At 40.8% G+C, this 19,522-nt stretch overlaps 1 protein-coding gene across 1 annotated transcript in view; it reads left to right on the top strand.

The window, feature by feature from the left end:
• The first annotated feature begins 372 nt into the window (after positions 1–372).
• LOC107112713 (protein kinase C epsilon type-like) overlaps positions 373–19,522 on the top strand; it is a 186,514-nt gene continuing 167,364 nt past the window's right edge. Inside the window, exon 1 of the mRNA XM_015413897.1 lies at positions 373–1,099. Within this exon, the coding sequence (XP_015269383.1) occupies positions 752–1,099 (348 nt within the window). The 5' untranslated portion in view covers positions 373–751. The remainder of the gene's footprint in view (positions 1,100–19,522) is intronic.

Here is a 19,522-nt window from a genome sequence, read left to right as displayed (position 1 = left end):
GAGCGGTCCGGTCCGGAGCAGTCTCTCCTCATGCATTGGATTCGATCCACTGGATCCTTGGCCTTGGAGGAGGAGGCGGAGGAGGAGAAAGCGAGGAGGCTCCTGCAGCCGATGCGGATGTAAGGTTCCCCGGGCTGTGTGATTTTTCAATCGGGAGGCTGTGAAGTAGGCAGGGCTGCTTGGTTTGGTGTTTCTGGTTCCCCCCCTCCCGCCTTCCCTCCCTCCCTCTCCTCTGTTGTTGCTGCTGCCGCCGCCGCCGCTGCACAGACAAGACAGCACTAGCGCGTGCAAGAGCCTCGGATTGCTTTTTGCAGGAGACGGATCCAGGATTATGATCTAGAAAGGAAAACAAAAGGAAGAGGAGGGGGCGAAAGTCTGTGTCACAGCCACCCTCCGAGGATCTCTCGATTGTTGCTCGGATTGCATTTGGGATTTCTGCAAGCAGGGACGTCCCCCCCCCTCCCTTTCCCTCCTGTCCCCTCCCTGTTTTTCCGTTAGAAAACACACAGGCGAGGAAATACATATATGTCTGTACATATGTGTGCGCGCGTGTGCCTTCATTCACTGGATGTCTCAAGAGGAAAAGCGAAATAATCATAGGTAGCAAAAGCAACAAGAAGGAGCCCCCAAATAGCCTTAGCCTCCTCCACCCCTTCGCTCAAACCTGCCTTATTTATTGGAGAAATCTCCTCACCTCCCTTCTCACTCCAGAGTGTGCTTGATCCCAGGAAAAAAGTGAAGCCATCTAACCATGGTGGTTTTCAATGGCATGCTGAAAATTAAAATCTGCGAAGCGGTGAATCTTAAACCCACAGCCTGGTCACTAAGGCATGCGGTGGGACCCAGGCCTCAGACCTTTCTGCTGGACCCTTACATTGCCCTCAACGTGGACGATTCCAGGATCGGGCAGACCTCGACCAAGCAGAAAACTAACAGCCCTGCCTGGAATGATGAGTTTGTTACTGATGTTAGTAATGGCAGGAAGATTGAGATGGCTGTTTTCCACGATGCCCCCATTGGGTACGATGATTTTGTGGCAAACTGCACTATCCAGTTTGAGGACCTGCTGCAGAATGGGAGCCGCCACTTCGAGGACTGGGTGAGTGATCAGACCATGTGCTTGGGTCTGTGTCCCTCCAGTTTTACAAGCTTTGAGCTGGAGGGAACGTGTCCCTTTGTTTGACAGAGGTGTCAGCAAGGTGAAATGGTTTGAATGGGCTTTGTTGATGCTCAGGCAGGTGGTAGAACTGGAGATGCAGGTGCTCTGAACTGGCATGTGGGAATGAAGACATTAAAAAGGGTATGGCCTTAACCCTGACAGTTGCCATTGTTATTTTCATCTGGGAAACTTCTGTGTCCCAGGAGCAGCCAGCTAGATATTATAATTCCTAGGCTTGAATGCTTACCAGAACATGTATGAACACTGATGCTGCAGTTTGGCTGTGATTGCCTCTTAGTTGTCATAACATCATGCTGTCCAGCCCATCACTTGAATCTAGGCAAATTTCTTTGCCACAGCTGGCCAGTTCATTGTTGATGGCAAAGCTAGTGTCAATGTGCTTTCTGTTTTGTGTGTAGATATACACGCCGTATAATCTCGTGGAGCCCTAGCATGCCAGTGAAATAATAGTCCCAATATTGCTGGGTATGGTACCCAGAATTCTGAAACATCTTCATGTATTGCTTTCTGCTGCCTGTGTGATGGACAGATCTAGTGGTAATTATCTTAAGAGTGTCCTGTCTCTTCTGGACACCCCCCCCCCAGTGACTCTTGCATTTAAGGATATCATGATGTAACAGGACTGACAGGTGGGGAAGCTGATTGACCATTGTATAGAAGCCTGGGACATGTAGAACTGAAGGTAATACAAAAGGTAGCTAAAAAGCTGTAAAATATGTTGACAATAAGCAATAAAGCAATCCTTTCTGATTGAGAGATTGATCTGTCAGAAACCAGTTTAAGGCCTGTATTTACTGTGGACAGTATTTACAAGGACAGTATTTACTGTGCCCTTGGGAGTCTGTCTGGGCTGACATCACGCAGGGCTTGAGCTTGCAAGCACTCTGCTCTCTTGACTGTAAGTAGAAGATAATTACCTGGACATGAGATTTCAGGTCCACGAGGTTTCTTCTACCAATAGTAAAGGAAGGAGAGGAGTGAGCTGGTGAGCCCTGGGCTCCCCCTGAGTGTTATATTCCTGGAGATTAAGTAATATTTCAAATGTGCCCCTCCAGGATTTTTGTTGGGTCAGGGATAGCATTATGTGATTATGAAACCATGAGTAGAACATAATTGAATTTAACAGACGGGCTGTGATGCTTGGTCATATAAACACATTTGCTGTTGCTAAGAATATTCTAAGAAAAATTGGTTGATCTATAAATGTGGCCTAAGGTGTTTGCATAATTCTGCATGAGATCTTACTGAATACATGAATGTTTTCTTTAAAAGAATGATCAAACTGTTCATATTACCACTATGGCACAAAGAGAAATTAGTGACATTCCAGACTGCTTTATGGATTGGCTAGGAAGCTGATGATGTATGTATGTATGTGTGTGTGTATATATATATATTTAAATTTCAAATTTCAAATTTCTCTGCATAACTTTAAACGTACTCTCTGCTGTAGGTAGAAAACATGTACATTTCTGATCAGAATACTCCTGAGCCCCAAGGGTGTTTCACTTGTACAAGAACTGAAAGTCTACAAGCTTTGGTCATTTCTCCTGGAATGATCTCAATAGGATTATTCTGAAAAAAAAGTGATTTGAAGATTACAGTGTTGGAGAGTAACTATGGGGCAAGCAGGAATGTGATACTGATAAGTGTGCAAATTTTGCAAGTTTCCTGATTTCAGATGTTTTGGTTAGAACGTAACACTAATTCCATATTACTGTGGTGTATATTATCTTTTCCCTCTATGTTTTGGGAGTCTTATTTTGAATCAATTATTTTTCACAGTTATTCGTATGGTACATTTAAGTACAAATTAACTTGTAGTCTCAGTCCTTGGTAGGTCCCAGGTAATGGCCATTACTACTCCCTGTTAACAGAGAGGAGAACTGAGGCTTGCCAAAAGCTATGCAGGGTTCTTATAGCCAAGCAGGGATTGAGCTCAGTTGTTTGAGGTCCGCTGAATCCTACACTGTGACCTACAGGACTGCATTAGGTCCCAGATGCAAAACCATTGCAAAACCTTTACAATGTAATCCTATGCTCAGAAGTAAGTCCCATATTGTGGCTGAAGCAGAGCTTTGCAGCTGCACTGCCCACAGGTGAACATATGAAGTTGCTGCATGCATTGTGTGGTGGGAAGTGGTTTGAACACAAATTCTCTGCCCCGAAAGCAAATGCTGCAAATGTGTGTTCAAACTCTCTTCATTCTCACACTGAGTCAAACCATTGGTTTATCTAGCCCAGTATTATCGTCTACACTATGACTGGCAGCGGTTTTCCAGGATCTGACACCAGTATCTCCCATCACGTTACCTGAAATCCTATTTTCTTAAGTTGGGGAGCTTCAGTTCCTCCAAATGTGTGGAGGTGCTAGCATGTATGTGTCTCCCTTGTAACATAGGAACCAAGAAACTAGCATGTACGTGTCTCCCTTGTAACACAGGTAGCTGAACCAAGAAACAGATACTTTGTGCACACAAGGCATGTTCCCCCAGCTGAGCCACAGTATGCATTCAAATCCCCCAAATGACAAGGATTAGATATGTACTTTATGTATTACGTGTACAAAGAGTACACTTTTGCTTCTTAAATTGGGGGTAGCAGAAAACAGAGAGAATGTATACAGTACAAAACACCAAATTATCATCTAACTGTAGCAGTACAGTAATGTACTGAGATGCTGCCATTGTCAGGTTCTGAAAGAGAAATATTGGATGCTTTTTATATCTGTAATGGGAATGATTAATTTTTTTCCCTGACAGTGGCTTCCTGAATTATTGCAAAGGGGTTGCCGTGTTAGTCATTGTAGCAAAATAAAACAAAAGTCGAGTGGCTGAAGACCAACAATGTTTATTTCAATATGAGCTTTTGGGAAGTGAGCTATGACTTATGAAAACTCATATTGAAATAAATGTTCATAGTTTTTCAGGTGCCACTGTAGTTTTGTTTGATTTTTCTGATTTATTAACGAGTTGTTGTTGTTGTTGTTGTTGTTGTTTTAAAAAACAGCATTTGAATGCATGAAATTGACTGTCAGGGTCTACTCTGACTGGCAGCAGGTCTCTTGGGTTTCAGGTAGAAGTCTTTCACATCCCCTCCTACCTGATCCTTTTAACTGGAGATTCCGGGGATTGAAACTGGGACCTTTTGCATGCCAAGCAGATGCTCCTCTACTGATCCATGACTCCTCCCTACAAAGAAACCTATTCCTCATCTTTGTGTCAAGTGCTAGACAAACATGCCCTAAAATTAAGAGAAGCAATAGAAGATGTCTAACATTTTCCAGCTTTTTAAAATAGCTAATAACATCTTAGCACAGTTTGAAAGAAGTCAGTGTAACTCAAACAATCTTGCAAAATCATGCATCTGTAATTATGTATTTATTGGTAATATATGTATCCACAAGGTGTCTAACAAAATATTTTAAAAGTATAATACATGTTATACTGGAATTAGGACAGCAGCAGAAGTTAACCTAGCCAGGAAACCAACAGTAAGATCATCAACTCCCTGCTTCTTTCTTTCATGACAGATGAGTTTTTTGATTGACTGTGCTCTGTATCTTGGTGAATCATTCATAACATTTGAAAGAGAGATTCTTGTCGTGTTGCTAAAACTCCAGATGTTTATGGTCATTCCCCTCTTTGTCAAATAACGACAGTTTTCATCTGGGGGTTGCACGTTGGACAAGAAGCAAAGTTGTCGCCTGTGAAAATTATCAGTTGGCTCATACTAACAGCTGCTTCCAATTTAAATTGTGGAACATTTCAAATTTAAATTAACATAAATGGTCTATATAGTATGAACTAGGTGAAGATTTTGCATATCTTAAAACAACTGTACTTGCATTGTACCTGCTTGGGAAAGGAGCATAGTTCAGTGACAGAGTGCATGCTGAAGGTTTTCAGGTTCATTCCAGTTAAAGGCTCTCAGCTAGCTGGTATTAGGAAAGAAATTTCTGTCTGCCTGAAATTCCTCTGTCTGGAGAGCTGTTTCCGCTCATTGGACCAATACTGGACCAAGAATCTGGCTTGTTATATGGCATGTTTATATGTTCATTTACCATAGTTGGCATATATACATAATATATTTTAGAGTCTCATATATACTTTTATTTTTTAAAAAGGGTTCCAGTAACAAAGAAATTGTTTCATGGTTTCCCCCAAATCTCATATTTACTAGATCCTTCTGTTTCCTTTAATACGTCATTTATTTGTATAGAAAGTCTTCCACTTTCTGTTGGGCCACTCTTGTTAGCGGTGTTTCTGTTACCTTCAGATCCTTTGCAAACACTATCCCTGCAGTAAAATTTAAATGACCTGGGCATGATGAAGGCAGTGGAGAATATTAGAGGAATATTGCAACTCACACCTTCTAGCTAGTGTTGACTCTATGGTCTGATACTTTTACTATCTTTTTAGTGTCAGCGTAAATGGTATGATGTTCTGGTCTCAAGTCTGCACTTCCTTCTTACAGTAGCATCATCAAAATCCTCATACATTGATAACATGGCCTGTCCGCATATTAATAGCTTGACTGTGTTCTGCCAGAAAGCAAAGATAAATTTAAATGGAACATTTACAAGCAAATGTCATTCTTTATTTGCAAATGTCAGCTCTAGAAGGAGATTGCAGATTGTGTTCTGTATCCTAGAATAATTCTTTGCGGGGATGGGGAATATGTAGAGATGGCATCTGAGTCAATTCATGAACGGCATACTGTTTTTGTGGGAGAAACACAGCCCTTGTGTAGTTAGTCATTTCACTTCTTGTTTGTCTTACTTCATTACTTGTATCTTAATGTACTATTTTGAGAGATTAGTCATCAACCTTTCTGGGACCAGGATTCACCTTTAATCTCCACCTGTAATGTGGGACTCCACTCTTAATCACTGACCGTACATTTCTTTACACCTGTGCTTTTTCTTTTTGTGTTTTTTACTCTTTCTGTTTTTCGCACTCTGTTTCTACCTCTTGAGAAAAAGTAGACAACAAAAAGATAATGGTGAGGGTGCTACTGCTGTGACCTACCTTAGGTCAGTAACATTGTTGCTCACAGAGCCCAGCTGACAACCACTAGTTTTCAGAGATTAGAATGTGTTTTTTCTTCTTCTTTTCCTTGTAGGAAGATGTTGGATATTTTTCTCTCTGTTACAGCCATGATGTAGATTGATTCCATGGTTACAGAGCAAGCACTCACAGTGATACACAAGTACAGTGCTTGGAATCACGATAGCAACTGTTGTACTAGGAAAAATATGACACGCATGCTCAAAAAGGTTTTCCCTTTAGCCTATGGAATATTAGGGGTTCCCCAGATAACTTAATTCTTTGGTAGTTATCGTTCATCTTCAAGGTAGAGCTATATCTCATGGGCATTATCTGTGAGAAGCCTTATGGAAGACATTTACTACTACACAGCAAATTATTCCTTTTAAGATGGGGTAAGTGGTTTGCTTTAGGGGGAGGGCGGGGTATAAATTAAATGAATTAAATAAATAAATCCATTATAGTGATGCCTGTCCATTTCTAGTAATAGTAATTAGGAAGGTGCTGTTTTTGCAAGTAGAGTTTCTTTCCTTCTTTCTTTTTTGCACATTGATTTTCAGATTCTTCTAGAGTGCTAGAACATTTACTTCAAAGCATGTGATGGCACGTGAGCATCATGAATAATATCACAGCTATTATAAAACTAACACTCAGAATGTGCTGCAGGTTATGACAATTGTGTAAATGACAAGCTGAACATGAGTCTTGTAATGACATACAAAGCTATTACATCCAGATCATTGGCCCGCTTGACCCAATACTATGTATGCCGACTTTACACGGCAAGTGATTAAAATGAGGAATTCACCACCAGAGGATGTAGTGATTTCCACGGGCATGGAGAGCTTTAAAAGGGATTCACACAGATTCATAGAGGATAGGTCTATCAGTGGCTACTAGCCATGGTGACTAAAGGGAATCTGGTATGTAAAGGGAACTTCCATGTTCAGAGGCAGTAAACCTCTGAATACCAGTGCCAGTAGGCAACATGGCTTTGTCCACTATACCCTGTTGTTGGACCTCTAGAATAACTGGTTGGCCACTGTGTGAGACAGGATGCTGGACTAGATGGCCCAGCAGGACTCATATGTTCTTATGATTAGCTGCAGATAGGACTGTCCAGACTCACTAACCTGAGGTCGTTTTGCCTGGAGGAGCCAGGGTCTGAAACCAGGAGTATCTAAGTGCTATAAGTCTGAAGCTATAAGTCGGTTCCTGTCACTTAAAGCTGCCATACAAAGTCAGACTACCCACAGGTCTAGACTAGTGTAGTCTTCTCTGACCAGCAGTAGTTGAAGAAGACCTCAGGCAGAAGTCTTACCCAGCTATGCTGCCATTTCACTGCAGATGCCAGGTGCTGAACCTAGGACCTTCTAAATGCAAAACATGTGCTCTTTCACTGAGCTATGGTGCTTTCACGGAGCTTTCAGCGCTTTTGTTATTTATGTATTCATTTTTTCTTCATCTATAGCTAACCTTTGTCCCAGTAGGGACACAAAGAGGCTTATGGTATTCTGCTCTCCCATTTTATCCTCACAACAACTCTGAGGTAGTTAGGCTGGGAGTGTATGATTGGCCCTAGATCACCTAGCAAGCTTCTAGAGGAGAGTGGGGATTCAAGCCTGGATATCTCAAATACTAGTCGAAAGCTGTAACCACCATGTGTTTCCCATCAGTGTTCTCCTGTGAAACAAGGATCACAAAAAGTGACTGAAGATATCAGTTGCAATGCTCTGTGCAGTTTGACTACTTGAGCCCCATTGACTTCAGTGGGATTTGAGTAACCTAACAAGATACATAATTACAGACATAATGGAAGTGGAAAGGTCATTATGGCAGTTTGGATAAAATATCACAGAACAGCTATGATAAATATAAATTTTGAATAAATGATCTCACTCTGGTTTATACACATGGAAGCTGTCTTCTTTTTTCTGGAACATTCTCCAAGGACACCTCCTAAAGACCACCTTGTACCACCTCAAATCCTCTTCCAACCCACCTCTTTTCTTTTGGCTCATTCTGTTTGTTTTCATCCCTTATCAAAATGAAGCCTCTCTACGTGTTACTTCATTTCTTCTCATTCTTTCATTATCCTTGCCTCTTAGTGCAATTCTAAGAACATATTCCTGGGAGCAAGTCAAATTAAATAGACCTGAGCTGGATTTTGAATAGTCTTATTAATTGCACTGATTATTCTCCATATGTCTCTTTTAGACTCAGTTCCCCATCTTTAAAATGAGAACAACAATAATATTTTATTCCACTGTGATAGTATATTTTGCCCTCAGAAAGAATGTATAGGACTAATTCACTATATCATCTGGAAGTAAAACCAGAAGCATGGATAAATTTCTACCTAATTTATACACAATTAAAGTCCAGTTCTTACAAGCAACTGAATCAAGTGATAAAGTTTTCCTGGGCAGGATCATTTTAGTTGGCATTTTGATTGGTCTCTTGTTTTTTAAAAATACCTTGTATGTAGAAAGCGTTAGTGAAAAGGATTCATTCTAGCTTTTTTCTGGTGTTTTTTTTCTGTCTTTATGTAAAAAAGAACTGTTTCAGCAAGGCAGTCTCTTTTCAGACTGCCCTTTCCCCCGCTACCTGGTTTATTTAGTGATAGCCAGGGGTCATTTTATAGAAAAAGAGGTGCAGGAGCTCATTAGAAAACTGATTTGCATATGCCACACACCCTGACATCACCAGAAGTGTGTCGGAAGGCAACACCCACCACTGGACTCTTTTGGATAGCTAGCTATTGGGGGGGGGGGAAACGTGCAGATCTGTCCTCGCAGAGGAGGGAGAGCTTGTACGTCAAGGGCCCTGAGGCCTGGTTTGGGATGCCAGGTGGGGGGGGGGGACACACGCAGATCTGCCCTCACAGAGGAGGGAGAGCTTGTACCTGAATGTGGGATGGGGGGGGGGCTCTGCAACTTACCTGGCTGCTTCTTGCTCCTTGTGGCCCGACTGAGGGCTGCTGAGAGCTGGGAGCTGGGCTTGTTGCATGTGCCTACCCCCTGGGCTCCTTACTGCCAGAGCTCTACTCCTGTGCGCTTCCGCAGGAAATGACCCCTGGATAGCAAAGATATTGCTTAATCACATTTCATTTCTGGAAGAATGACTGTGGCATCAAGTGTATAACTGTGGCATTGCTGCATGGACAAGGATTACCTAATCTGGCAGCTAAGGTCAGTAGAAATGAAACAGCATGTTCACTGAAAGGATGCTGTCATAAGTGGTCCACAGCAGTTCATTTTCTGGTAGAGGACTTCTTCTTTTGGACATCAGCTCCTTCATAAGAGTTTTCTTTCCTGTAACCTTTTGGGACCAGATGTGTACCTTTAGAGGGCATGAAGGACATACTCTTAGATACAGGAAGCAGAAGACAAGCCATGGTTATTGCTGTTTTTCCAACTCAGGGTAGATTATTAGAAAAAGGAGAGGCGCAATCACTGTCTTTAGCTACAGAATGTGATGCTCTATTCTGTCACTATCTCAGTCAGAGGGCTGATACAGCTCTAGGAGGTGCAATTGGTAGCCCAGTTGAGGGTCACATCTGTGGGATATACAGACTCCCCAAAACCCGAGGTGTAGTCAACATGATTCTCTCATGCAGATGCCAAGAAATCAACCCCACCAAAAGGGTAATTACACTTTATGTGCAAATTAACATACAAATTTGCTTTCAGAAAATCTATATCTAGCAAGGTCCAAGACAGCTCATTAATGATTCCACAGAGGAAGCATATCACTGTGATCAACCTTTAACAAATATGTAAATCTCACCTCACTGTTGGTGAGGATGTAGATGAAGGGACAGTGTTACCCATGACATGTGATGCATGTGAAAAAGTATAAAAGTGTTTGGAAACAAGCTTGGAAAAATTAAAATCACAAAAGTAAAAATAAGGCAGGATTAAATTATCTCTTTTTATTACTTATTTCCAAAAGAAGCACATAACTACACAACCCCCATCACATTTATTTATGTATTCCTAACCCATCCTTTGAGTAGCTCAGAGTGGCTTCTGATAAAAGAGTTCCAACTTTTCACAACAAACAAAACAATGACAGAACACAAGGGGGGGAAATCTGCCCACCAATATTCTCACTCCCATGATAGCTTGAAGGCTAGAAAAAGCTGATTGGTGAACTTAAATGTATCAACTACATTTGGTCAAAGGGCTTGTGAAGACAAACTCCTTTCAGCTTAAAGGGACCATTGGCATTATATTTATATAAATTTGTTACTACTGATAGCCAGAAAGAAGTCATTCTGGTTGGATTAGATTTCTGCATTAAAAATCCTTGATATATTTTTCTGGTTATCGCTTAGGCTGGCTGAAATCATTCCTTGTAGACTGGGCTCAAAGTGTTGCAGCTGGAGATCAGTTATCATCAGTATAGGGTTTGTCCTGCGGAGTCCCACTTTAAATGTAAAGTCCTTAGAAAAAATTACTCCTAGTTTTGGTATTGGATGCCATCAGAATGCTGATGATGCCCAGCTCTGTATCTCTCTATCCAAATCTCATGGGGATGTGGTAGAGGTCTTGAGCCAGTGCCTGACTGCTGTGGTTAAATGGCTGAGTATGAACAAATTGAATCTGAGTCCTGACAAGATGGAGATAATGCTGGTTTGGAAGCCTGAAGTCTGGAGATACATTGTGCTTCCTACTTTTGATGGAATTCAGCTGGCTCTTGCTGACTTGGTCAAGTGTCTAGGGGTTATATTGGACCCAGCATTAGTGCTAGTGAGGCAAATTAATAACCACTGCAAAAAACCCAACACTTACTTCCATCTTAGTTTAGTCTGAAAGATGGCCTTGACTTGACTGATCTGGCCACCTGGACTCCCGCACCACAGTAACATCAAGACTAGTGTAATGCACTCTCCTCTCAAAACCTGCTCAGAAACTCTAGTTAGTGGAGAATGCTGCAACTTGGTTATTCTCAGGAACTAGGCATTATATTACACCCCTTCTGCAGTTGATCCATTGGCAGCCCATTAATTACTGGGTTCAATTCAAGGTACTGGCCATCACATACAGAGATCTTAATGGCTTTCGACACTCATATCTTCAGGACCATCTCTCCTTCTGTGCCACATCACGACTTCACTAATTTGAACAGGGCCTTCTACAAATGGGCAAAATCACCAACTGCCTGGCTACTCACATCTTACTGGCTAAAACTCACCTTCAGTCCAGTGGGCCTAGCACCCCTGATCTTTTCCAATAGCCATCATTCAACCTTGCAAAGAGCAATTGAGCGGAAACTCCAGGAGCATGGCCTCTTCCCTCACCTCCTACTGTGTCTTGGGTACCCAAAAGGCAAAGAAACAAACAGTGGCTCTGGGATCACACCCTACAATCAGATCAGGCACAGATACAGAAACATCCAATTATTCTGCAGCATACAAATGATTCTGACCAGCAGATTATTTTAGATTTCTTAAGATCTCCAAATAACAGAGAACCTTTACCCTTGCATGCTTTCATGTCCTACCCTCAACCCTTCTGGAAGGCAGATACCATTGCATCCCACTCCCTCAATGGCTCTGCCCATGCCAGGCAGGGAAAGTAGTGTATCCACCATGTTCTGCTGCACTGCCCATTCTACAATGACATCCAATCTCGGTACATAGCCCCAATCCTATCAACTCTACCAGGAAGACCTGAACAACTTTACATCTCCCTCCTTCTTGCAGATTCCTCCCAGGAGACAACAAATAAAGTAGCTAAATTTTTCCTTTGGGCATGTGGGATACACAAGCGGCTGGCCGAGTCTTAATAATAACCTCCCTGTCTCCATCCCCTCACAATCAGCACTCAATCTTATATTTTATTCTATATTTTTATTTATTTATTATTTTTATCCTTATCCTTATTGTTACTGATCTTGTATTGAAATAAACTTTGAACTGAACCAACTGTCTGGACTTGTGCAGTCTCTGTAGTGGCCCCCATTCTATGGAATGACCACCTGAGGAGGTCAGGAAGGCTCCCACACTTCTGGCTTTCCACAAACTATGTAAACAGGAGGGCATTTTTATAAAGGCACAGGGCTGCATTATAACAGAATGATTCAGGAAGAGGTTTCAGTAGAGGGAATGGGACTGTGGACTATATCGGTGGTGGAAAGTGCTGTTAATTCTCAGCTGATTGATGGTGACCCTGTAGAGTTTTCACTGCAAAAGATAATTAGAGATGGTTTGTCATTGCCTGCTTCTGCATAGCAACCCTGGACTTCCCATCAAAGTACTAACCAGGGCCAACCCGGCTTAGCTTCTGAGATCTGACAAGATTGGGGTAGCCTGGGCCATCCACATCAGGGCTTGAACTATGCTACTGATATGTATTAACTGTTGCTGTATGTTTTTATCGTGCTCTCACTGCATTCATGTTTAATACTTATGCCTTGTTTCAGATTTCTGCAATCCTAGTCCTATTACATTGTTTATTAGATGTCCCTACATCCTATTTGTTGTAGTGACTCACAATACGTAATCCATTTTGAATCTCAGTAAGAAGTACTGTTCTCCTGATTTTCTGCCATTTGTTTTTGCGAATAAAGTTTTACATTCTTTATGATTTTACTGTTCTTTATTGAGACATATGTCAAAATATAAATTTTTAATATAAAAGGAAATTCCTTCTGAGCAACCATGGTGGGGATTTTTTTAAAAAACCCAGCTCTGGTTCCCAACCTAGAGAAAATCCGTTGATTATAATATTTCCTAGGTCATGTAGGATTGCCTGGTGAGTGGGTGAGGCATGGCAGATTGTCTACAAAGAGCCTTGCATCGAGAACTGGTAGGATACTATAGCTGTTTCATTTGTGCCAAAATGCTTAGAAGGAAGGAAAATAAATATGAAAAGCATTCATATGGGAAATACAGCTAGTAGCATTATCCCCTGAAAGGAACATGCTGAAACCAGTAACCTCTGTTTTGTGTGTGCTGATTAAATTGTAGAGGTGGCTGCAGTGCTGGCTGCCCCTGCTTTTAAACTGTTTTAAAAAAACCAACCTCTCCTTGCCTTCTGTGATAACTCATTGTGGTTGACAGAGCGAGGAGTACTGCCTTAACCAGAGGATCCAGAATCAAATCATAATCATTTTAGTGCAGGTCAACCACACATTAACCTTTTCTTATGCTCCGCATAGCCTCTTGGTATCAGAGAAGCCCATTTCCATTCTGTTCTCATATCTGCATTGAATTTATAAGTGCTGTATATAATGTGTAGGATTGTGCATCTAAAGTCCTTTACTTTTCCGCTTCATAGTCAAATCACTATCCTAATCAGTGCAACTTTGTCTTCAGGAGCTGTGCCAATGAACAGTTATCCACCCAGAGGTAACTGAGGGGGCTGGCAGCCAGGATGAATCAGAGGGATTTGTGTCTAGTCCTTTTAGGATGGAGGCAAGTAGCCAGGCCCATTTCCTGTCAAGTCAAGGAGCAAGATCATGTGAGGTTGGGTGTGATCAGGCAGAGGCAAGGAGAGGTATATAAGACCATAAGAAGAGCCCTGCTGGATCAGACTAGTGGTCCATCTAATCCAGCATCCTGTTTTACACAGTGGCCAGCCATTTACTCTAGGAACAACAGAGCACAGAAGCTGAGGCCTTGCTCTGAGGTTACCTTCAGGCACCTGGTATTCAGAGGTTTACTGCCTCTGAATGTTCCCTTTCGTCACCATGGCTAGTAGCTACTGATAGACCTTTCCTCCATGAATCTGTCTAATCATATTGCCTGGGAGTTTGTGTGACACAGTTATCTGAGCATGCAAAAACAGAAGTAATAGCAAGTGTGTGGCAAAGATGAGGGAACATGCTTGACTATGTCACAGTTACAATTGCAAAGGGGTAGCTGTCCTAAGAGGAAGGCAATGGTAAACCACCTCTGTTAGTCCCTTGCCTTGAAAACCCTACAAGGGCATCATAAATTGGTTGCAACTTAATGGCACATTAACACACAGTAACAGCTGTCCTAGCGAAATAAAACAAAACTCCAGTGGCACTTTGAATGGTAACAACACTTATTTCAGTATGAGCTTGTGTGGCCCACAGCTCACTTCAAAACAGGATCACGAAACTGCAGGGGAAAATCGGGCGAAGCCGCGAGTCAAAATGCAGCCCCGCAGCTTCGGGTGTGAAATTGACCAATAGAATCAGGGCAAACGGTGGCGCAACATCGAGGCAGCTCTAGTGCGAAATCAGCCTTGGTGTGAATTCTGCCCTGAATCTTTCAAATGTAAATTCTCAATGTAAGGGGGAAAGGGAGGAGTACTTACAGTGGACTTTAGAATATATATGATAAAAGGCTGTAATTCTAAGCATGCTTTCATGTTAGTAAACAGAATCAAACTAAGACCTTCATGTTTTCACAAAGATTTAAAAATGTGTTTTATTATTTCTGGTTTAGAAAGGAATTAAAAAAAAAAACCTGGCAGCCTTTGCATGTAGAATGCATTATTGCATAATATCTGAGTTAATTACGTGCTTTTGCAAGACATCTGTGTATGACAGCTTGTTGGAATATTGAAGAAATTTTTTAGTCACCTGTGTACAAATTGCTTTCATACAAGACATATTAGATCTGTACTCTGTGATCATTAAATATCTGTAAAAGCAGAAGATGGTTATGACTAAAGCAGTATCCCCCCCCTCCCCCGCACACTGGTATATCTTGAGAGCACAGCTTAGGTATCATAAATTAACTTTTTAAAGGATTTGGTGAGCCCAAAATGCCCATCAAAGAGGCAACTGCCTGCTGTGTTTCTCTGTAATTCATTGCCTCCTTCCCGGGTATGGGCAGTTCAGAATTGATGGAGTGATCTAATCAAACCCAGTGCAGAAGTGCAGCAGCTGACTGCTCTCTGAGGCGTCGGCCTGTTGCAGCTGTGCATGCATTTTGGTGCACCCAGTGCCCTTCTTTCACGTTGACCCTGCTGGGTCCCAGGTAAGCTCCAGAGGCAGCACCTCTGAGGTGTGTCTCGGACAAGGGTGTGGGTGTGTGTGGCTTGGGTGTAGAGGATGATGACAAGCACCAGACATGCCTTTTGCCTCCTCTCATGCTTGTTGCCCTCCAGCCACTTGGATCACTTAGGTAGTGAACTGGTCCAGTATGTAAGAGTCACTGCTCTGGACTTGACTTTACTGATCATAGAGTTGCCAACGTCCTGGTGGGGACTGGAGATCTCCCAGAATTACAGCTGACTTCAAGCTATGGAGATTACTTCCCTTGGAGAAAATAGCAGCTTTGGAGGGCAGACTCTATGGCAATACATTGCTGTGGAGCTCCCTCCCCTCCCCTAACCCTGCCCTCCCAGACTCCACGCCCAAATATCCAGCAATACCTGAGGCCGGCAACCCCACCTGAGCTGACGATTCTTTAAAAGGAAATGGTGTACAGCTTGCAAATAATAAAAAAACTGAAGCCAAAGAGATTAAGGCAGACTGGTGAGCAATATTACCGTTTGTCTCCTTACAAAGGACATTTAGGGTTGCAAGAACAGAAATGTATATGCAAGTTGTGGAAAGAAGGAGCCATTTTATAAGCATGCTTTGATCATTTTACTTCACATGCAGCTAGCTGGGAGATCTTGGGTCAGTCATAGTTCTCTCAGAGCTGTTCTCATAAGAGCAGTCCTCTCAGAGCTCTCTCAGCACCACCTACCTCACAGGATGTCTCCTGTGGGAAGAGGAAGGAAAGGAAATTGTAAACTGTTCTGAGACTCCGAGTGAAGGGCAGGGTATAAATCCAATATCTTCATCTGAGTGGTGATAATCTCTGAATCTGCCGAACATAAATAAGTAAGGAACAGGGCTAATTCTCCAGGCTCCCAGTTCCACCACTCTTGTGTATGTATACTCTCCTATACAAAGCCCCTTCTACGTTAGAACTGTATGCTTGTTTTGTACTAGCTTCAACCAAATAAATCTGGGCACTGTATTTATTTAATCCTGCCAGTAAGCATAGTGCTTTAAAAAATACAAGAGGAAAGCTCTCTGCCCATGGGAAATTCCAAACTAAAGGTGGACATAAGAAGACCCTAGTTCTGTTTCTTTCTTTCTTTGGAATAAATTTTATTAAGTTTTTAAGATACCTGCAGAATATTATAAAGTGCTCGAAGATATTATTCTTTTACCATACAAGAATATGATTATGACAGTTATGGAAGAGGGGGGTTTGCCTGAATCTTGGATGGAAGCAACTATCTCACCGATACATAAAGAAGAAACAGATCCAAAAGAAGTTAAGAATTATCAAGCTATATCTTTGCTTAACTGTGGCTATTGAAAAAAGTCTTATCAGAACGTATACGTTAAGATCAAACAATATTTCTACTGAAAAGGCAATTAAAGAACAATGTCAGAATGGTTCTGAATATATTAGAATATATATTAGATGGCCCTAGTATTTTTGGATGCTGAAGAAACCTTTGATAATGTCGGCTGGCGATGTCTTATTGAACAGATGAAGGAAATGAAATTCGGACCTGACTTTATAAGAGTAGTTGAAGCTATCGATACTAAACAGAAAGCGAGGATAGCTATAAATGATGACTTGACAGATACTGTTTGGATTGAGAAAGGGACAAGACAAGGATGCCCTTTGTCACCACTTCTATTTATCTTAACTTTGGAAGTATTGACAAGAGCAGTCAGGAAAGACCCTGCAACTAAAAGAGCCTCACTTAAGGGTCATAAGTATAAGCTACAAGCATTTGCAGACAATCTAGTATTCATTTTGGAAGACCTAACAAAGTCTATAGAATATTTGTTGAATGAAATTAAAGAGTATGGAGAAATTGCTGGGATGAAAATTAATTACTGAAAGACAAAGGTGATAACAAAGAATATGACTTCTAACCAGAAAATGGAGTTAATTAATCTAACAGGATTTCAGCAAGATAAAAGAGTTAAATATCTGGGAATATTCTTTGATGAAGGACAATTGTTTGAAATTGCTCCAAAAAATTAAGAAAGATTTAGAAAGATGGAAAGATCTCCATTTATCCCTGATGGGAAGGATTGCAGCTGTAAAAATGAATATATTGTCACATATTATTTTCTTATACCAGTCTATCCCTGTTTGTATTAATCATTCTTTTTTTGAAGATATGAATAAACAAATATCTAAATTTATTTGGCAAGGGGAAAAGTCAAGAATTAAGTTGAAAGCATTACAAGACTTTAAAGAAAATGTGGGTTTTGCTCTACTGGATTGGAAGATATATTATAGAGTGGCCTGCCTGGTATGGATGAGAGACTGGATTCTATTGGATAATCAAAGCCTTTACCTCTAGAGGGATAAGATTTAAAGTTACAGTGGCATGCTTTTGCTTGGTATGGAAAATTGGTTGGACATAAATACTTTAAAAATCATCTGATAAGAAAATCCCTATTAACAACTTGGGAAAAAAATCTTACCTTTGGTATATTCCAAAATTCCAAGATGGGTCTCACCCCTGGAAGTGTTCTCAGAACCAAGTTTAATCCCCTCAGATAGAATTTTTACTTATGAAGATCTCTTAGATGATAAAGGACTTTTAAAAACAAAGGAAGAATTAATAAAGCAGGGGATTAGTATGGATCAGTGGACAAGGGCTCAAATTGAACCTAGATATGCTAAAGATAAAAACGTTGGTTTTTATTCTGAACAAAGTATATTTGAGAAGTTGCTGTGTACATCTAATGATAAGTTCATCAAGAAAATGTATGTATTTTTAATGCAAATGAAAATGGAAGATGAAATGGTTAAAGACTGTATAGTGAAATGGATGCAAAAATTGAGTCATAATATTGATCTTATACAATGGAACAAACTATGGAAAGTGAATGTGAAAATAACTAAATCAGTGGCATTTAAAGAGAATCTGTATAAGATGTTCTACAGATGGTATTGAAACGGGACAGATTAGCTAAAATGTATAAAAATATGTCAAATAATTGTTGGAAGTGTAAAAAAATGTGGGTACATTTTATCATATGTGGTGGACATGTGATATAGTGCAAAAGTTTTGGGTTATGGTACATACCTTTATATAGACAGTTTTGCAGATCTCAATACCTTTTCAACCAGAATTGTTTTTATTGAATTGTATACCAGAGAACTTTGAAAAAAAATCAAAGATATTTTATAATTCATGTAGTAACTGCAGCTAGAATCTTGTTTGCAACTTATTGGAAAATTCCATCAACACCTTCTGAACATGACCTAATAGTGAAGACTAAGGAAAGTGAAGAAATGGACAAATTGACTTAGATGTTAAAAGGGCAAATGGAAGAAGACTTTGTTGGACTATGGACTCCATTTTATAATTGGATGAGAAATATAAATATATGAACTTTCTAATATTATAATATTAAGAAGCTTTTATGACTTTTTAAACCTCACAGTTTATCAGTGTATAACATGAAACGACAAGTAGAGGAAAATTACATGCAGAAAATCAATACTTTTGTTCTTTCCTCTGCCCCTCCCCTTTCCCCTTCCGTATCCTTGGGTATCTTAAAGACCCTAGTTCTGTTTCTGTGTGCGCGCGCATATATAGAAATTCATGCACACATAAAGTTAAAAGGTTAAGCATATAATTGTTGACAATTCAATTAATTAACTTAATTTAGATTCTTCCTTTGTGCCCATTGGGCTCCCAAAGTAGCTTGCTTCATTCTCCTTTCCTCCAATTTATCATCACAACAACATAGTGAGGTAGGTTAGCTTCCATGGCAATTCCATGGGAATTCAGACCTGGGCCTCCCAAATCCTAGACCAAGACTCTATTCTTTTAAAGAAACACAGTGCCTCAAATAAAAGAAAATACTTGAAATTCAACAAGTGTTGCCCTCTGCTTCCTCCCTCTGCTTCAGAAACATTAATTGTTAAAAGGAGAAGAAGCTGCTCTTATCTTACCATCTCTGAACCAGTACATATCTTAAATAAAGGTGATGAAGATTATATTGTTGAAGAAGTAGCACACTCAGTATCAAAGGCAAAGTCTTGATCAGATTAAAAAATAAATAAATTAATTCAGTTTTCTTTCTCTGCAGCAATGGATTAAAGGACAGCTTTACCAACTCTGTACTCCGCACCCAAACCAGTTTTTCTAGCGTTCCCCTGTTACTATGTGTCAATGAGCTGAGAGGCAGGGGGATTCTCAGAACAGCCAAGAAGATAATAAAGGATTTGGAATCTAGGACATCTGGGGAAAGGCTGGGAAGACCTGGGTGTCTTCATCTTAGAGTAAAGAAGATTAAGGGGATAGCATGACAGCAGTTTTCAAATATC

Source organism: Gekko japonicus, unplaced genomic scaffold (genome assembly GCF_001447785.1).
Source record: "Gekko japonicus isolate JY-2015 unplaced genomic scaffold, Gekko_japonicus_V1.1 scaffold1567, whole genome shotgun sequence".
Taxonomy (NCBI): Eukaryota; Metazoa; Chordata; class Lepidosauria; order Squamata; family Gekkonidae; genus Gekko; species Gekko japonicus.
The sequence above is the reverse complement of the archived record's forward strand: the minus strand, read 5'-3'. Positions and strand labels throughout refer to the sequence as shown.